A 4,000-nucleotide genomic window follows, 5' to 3' on the forward strand; every position below is an offset into this window, starting at 1 on the left:
CAGTCATTGTACACCAGAGTGGTACATGGGACGTGTCGTCATTGTATTTCCGGTGTCCCTCGGTGCATTCACTGATGCCATTTGTTGAGGATAAAAAGAGACATGTTTCAAATACTCTCAATTCACACATCCACACACACTCATGAAGAAAAAAAAAAAACGAAATATTCGCACGTAGCGGGGATTGGAAAGAGTATATGCGACAACCCTTCACCAGCATATACCCCAATATGGAAAATGTAAATTGTGTTGATGGGAAAAGTTGTGTGCGTCCAGCAGATATGAAACCAGCATGGCGGATGCTTACAAACAGTTGCGGGGCGGGTTACCCCCCCTCCCCCCGCCCCTTTCCCCCAGCTGCACACCTATTGCCCCATACGTGTGCACCCAATTGATGCTTTTAAAAATAACCAGCATGACATACCTTTTGTCATATGGAGGCATAACGGAGGTTTTGTCAGAAGGAATGAAAGCAAAAGGTGGGAAAGCAGCGCTGGCTACCCCTCAAGGTGGAGCTAGAAGCTACCTTTTATCTCCCCCCTGTGTTTATCACCATCTTTGAGGTCACAAGGTAAAACATGGCTGCTTGGTTTGAGCGAATGCGTACCTTAACGCCCTCTTATTATAAAAATTCTAATTGAAAAAATAAAAATTGAATAACTTCGGAATTAGGATTTGTTGCCTCAGATGGCTGAACCAATGAGGAATTAGTGTGACGGAGTTTCGAGATATCGATAATCTTGATGTTTGTTCTTTTTATAATAGAAACATGCGAGTTAAAGTTTCTGTGCTGCGTCACAATGACCTACAGCGATCGTCTAGATTTGTGATAAATAATTAACGGGAGATTTGGTGTGCAGATTGGAGAGCTTAGGCTATACTGATTTAATATGATTCTTCACCAGTGCTATCTATTTTCGGTTGGATACCCGTTCCAGAACACGCACCGGTGAAATGGAAACCTTCGTCCCCTTCAGTGATAAGAGAGATAGGTAGGGTGTCGTCATTGTGATCACGCCACCACGAGATGACGACCCCACAGGCATCACTTGGGCTGTTTGAACGTGCAACAGAGCCTGAGATCAATATCTCGAAACGGTGTACGGGCGTATCCTGAAATGCCAGTGTTGGCCACACCCAGTGGGAATTTCTATTGGTCGAGAGCTTGGTGTTCACCTAGCTGTGGGATTCATCCAGCCTGCTGTTGCCGTTGGAATAGATGAGGAGAGTGGGGCGTAACAACTCGACCAACCGTAGCCTCTCCTTGGTGTTATGCTGATGGAGTGGGGATGCACCAGCATTGGAAGGTTCTACTTGGTGAAGATCGTAAATCATGACCAGTCGCTCGCACGTCGCGATACGAGCCAAATATCCATCAATCTCAGTGTGTGATCAAGCTGTGAGAGGATAATTTTTATTTATAGTTTGGCAATGTGCAGTTACTGAATGTGTGAAGATTGTTTGAATTATTGACAAGGTGACTGTGGAATTCCGTTGCTGGGACGAATGACAGTTAGAGTTTAAAAGTTTCGGTGGTTTCAAAGTGGAGGTTGATAAGGGTGAAGGTTTTAGGAGAATGTGCAGTAACGAGAGTCCACCGCCGGCGAAGGAGCCTCTGGCGGTTGGTCTGGGGGTTGGTAATCCAATGGCTGGATTTCTGCCGGGTCTGGAGCAGCATTATAGGCTTCAGTTCTATCATTATGCCATGGCTGAACGTTTGAGACTTGTTCAGCAGTTACATCCACAACATCCTGGAGTGGGTCATCCCAATTCGGGAGGACCAACGTCACATCTAGGAATGTCACCTGGATTTCCAGCACCGCTGCCTCTCTATCCGGCGGCCGCAGCGGCAGCGGCAGCCGCTGGTTATCCCAGCAGATTAGCTTTGTCAATGGCTTTGCTTCATCCTCATCATCCGAGAATTCCAGAGGAACCCAAGCCTCAGCACAGCTATATCGGGCTAATTGCAATGGCGATACTGTCGTCACCTGATAAGAAATTGGTGTTGTCGGATATTTATCAACACATATTAGAGCACTATCCGTACTTCAGATCCCGCGGGCCCGGCTGGAGGAACTCGATAAGACATAATTTATCATTAAATGATTGCTTTGTGAAATCGGGAAGGAGTGCCAATGGAAAGGGTCACTATTGGGCCATTCATCCAGCGAATCTTGAAGACTTCAGAAGAGGAGACTTTCGGCGACGCAAGGCCCAGAGGAAAGTCCGTCGTCACATGGGTCTGGCCGTCGAAGAGGAGCCAGACAGTCCTAGTCCACCACCGTTACCACCAACTCCACCACCGGCGGCACTTGTTGGACCAGTCAATCCACAAGCGCTATCGGCAATCTGGAGTCCTCATCATCATCATCAAGTCTCCCAGCAGACGCATCATCAAACGCCCCAGCAGCTGTCACCTGAGTCACCATCTCCAACTCACAATCAACATCGCCAGGTTCACAGTCAGACGTCGATGAGGAGTTCCTTTCAGCCGGCGCGGAAACGGCAATTCGATGTTGCCAGTCTTCTAGCACCTGATGACCAGAACTCAGAATCTTCGCTGCTAAGAGCTGCCAAAGTCAGGAGATTCAGCTGCAGTGAATCAGAACACGAGGTGGATCAGATTGATCAAGAAGAGGAGGATGTTGACGTTGATGTCGATGTTGATGTAGACGTTGTCGCTGAGACGAACCCCTTGTCGTCACCCGTTGGCACCCCCAGTGCTAGTCCTGACAGCAAAATGATATCACCTAGCAGTCACTGTGATTGGAATTCACCGACGGCCCTCAGGCCATCTGGCCAACCCCTATCCGCTATTCATCTTCACAATCATCTTCACGTGAGGAATTATTACATCCAGGCAAACGCAACTTCTAGCTCCAGCGTATAGACTTTTTTATACTTGATAAGATCACAGTAGATAATGAGTAACGGAATTCGGTGTACATAAATCCTTTTTTTTTGATGATGATCTCCAATGTTCAAAGTGTAATATAAAACTCAGTGTAATATATTAGCTTGTAATGATAATTGTAATTGATGATTGTAAAATCCTGATTGTGTAATTCGGGAGGAATTCTGGTCGAAGAATTGAAAATCCAAAATTAATAACAAAACCTTATGAGATAACGGATTTCTTCGTATGTTTATGTGAAAAATGAATGTCCTTGCGTTCTCGTAGTCAGATTGGAAGACGAAATGGCAAGATGCATAGGAGGAGTGATAAGGAGTATCACCGGCTTGATATCGGTGATTCAATAAAAGTCTGTTCCCACGAATGATCTTTGTCTTTCTTTTATTCCGGGCTTCACTCCACACTTGAATAAATAATAATAATTTTTAATTAATTCATTTACAAGGAGAATTATTTGTCCAGTGCAATAGGGATACTGAGAGGATTATCAGGGGATGATTTCATATCTAGTGTCAATCAAACGTTTGACGCAAATTTACTCATTTATATTCGTAGTGAATATAAACGAAATATAACTGTCAACAAAAATCAATATCACATTTCAATATTCATTTGGTATTAAATCAGGTGGCATTTGAAGGTAAAATTGGCAACAATATGTGGAATAACTCTTGGTTTCAGACGCATAGATATGCGTTAGGAGTTGACGTTGATGGCGATTATGTCTCTCGAATGCGGTTGGGAAATCCATTTGTCCATTCGTAACAGTGATAATAGAAGTTGCCTGCCATTAGTGTATGCAAATAGACATGGGGGCTTTCATGCGGTATTTAGGATTCTTCATTGTTTGAATTGTCTAGTTGAATTCTTAACGAATATCTCCTTCGAGAAATTTCTAATGTCATTCTACATGCTTCGGACAGTCAACAATTTCAATTCGTTAGATGGTTTTAATGAAGATTTTGCGGGATATCTTAGTGCATTATGAATGCAATACGCGTAAGCAAGCAAAATTTGTCTTTTAAGGTTGCCTTTTTTTTTATTATTTGTTGGTTGACTCGCTCCCTCTTGGAATTAGTACCTAAC

At 44.0% G+C, this 4,000-nt stretch overlaps 1 protein-coding gene across 1 annotated transcript; it reads left to right on the forward strand.

The window, feature by feature from the left end:
- The first annotated feature begins 1,352 nt into the window (after positions 1 to 1,352).
- fd102C (forkhead domain 102C) lies at positions 1,353 to 3,269 on the forward strand. The gene has a single exon (XM_011300459.1). It carries the CDS (start codon positions 1,577 to 1,579, stop codon positions 2,888 to 2,890), a length of 1,314 nt encoding a protein of 437 aa, XP_011298761.1. The 5' UTR covers positions 1,353 to 1,576; the 3' UTR covers positions 2,891 to 3,269.
- Positions 3,270 to 4,000: the final 731 nt, after the last annotated feature.

This window comes from Fopius arisanus, unplaced genomic scaffold (genome assembly GCF_000806365.1).
Source record: "Fopius arisanus strain USDA-PBARC FA_bdor unplaced genomic scaffold, ASM80636v1 scaffold00017, whole genome shotgun sequence".
NCBI classification, from domain to species: Eukaryota; Metazoa; Arthropoda; class Insecta; order Hymenoptera; family Braconidae; genus Fopius; species Fopius arisanus.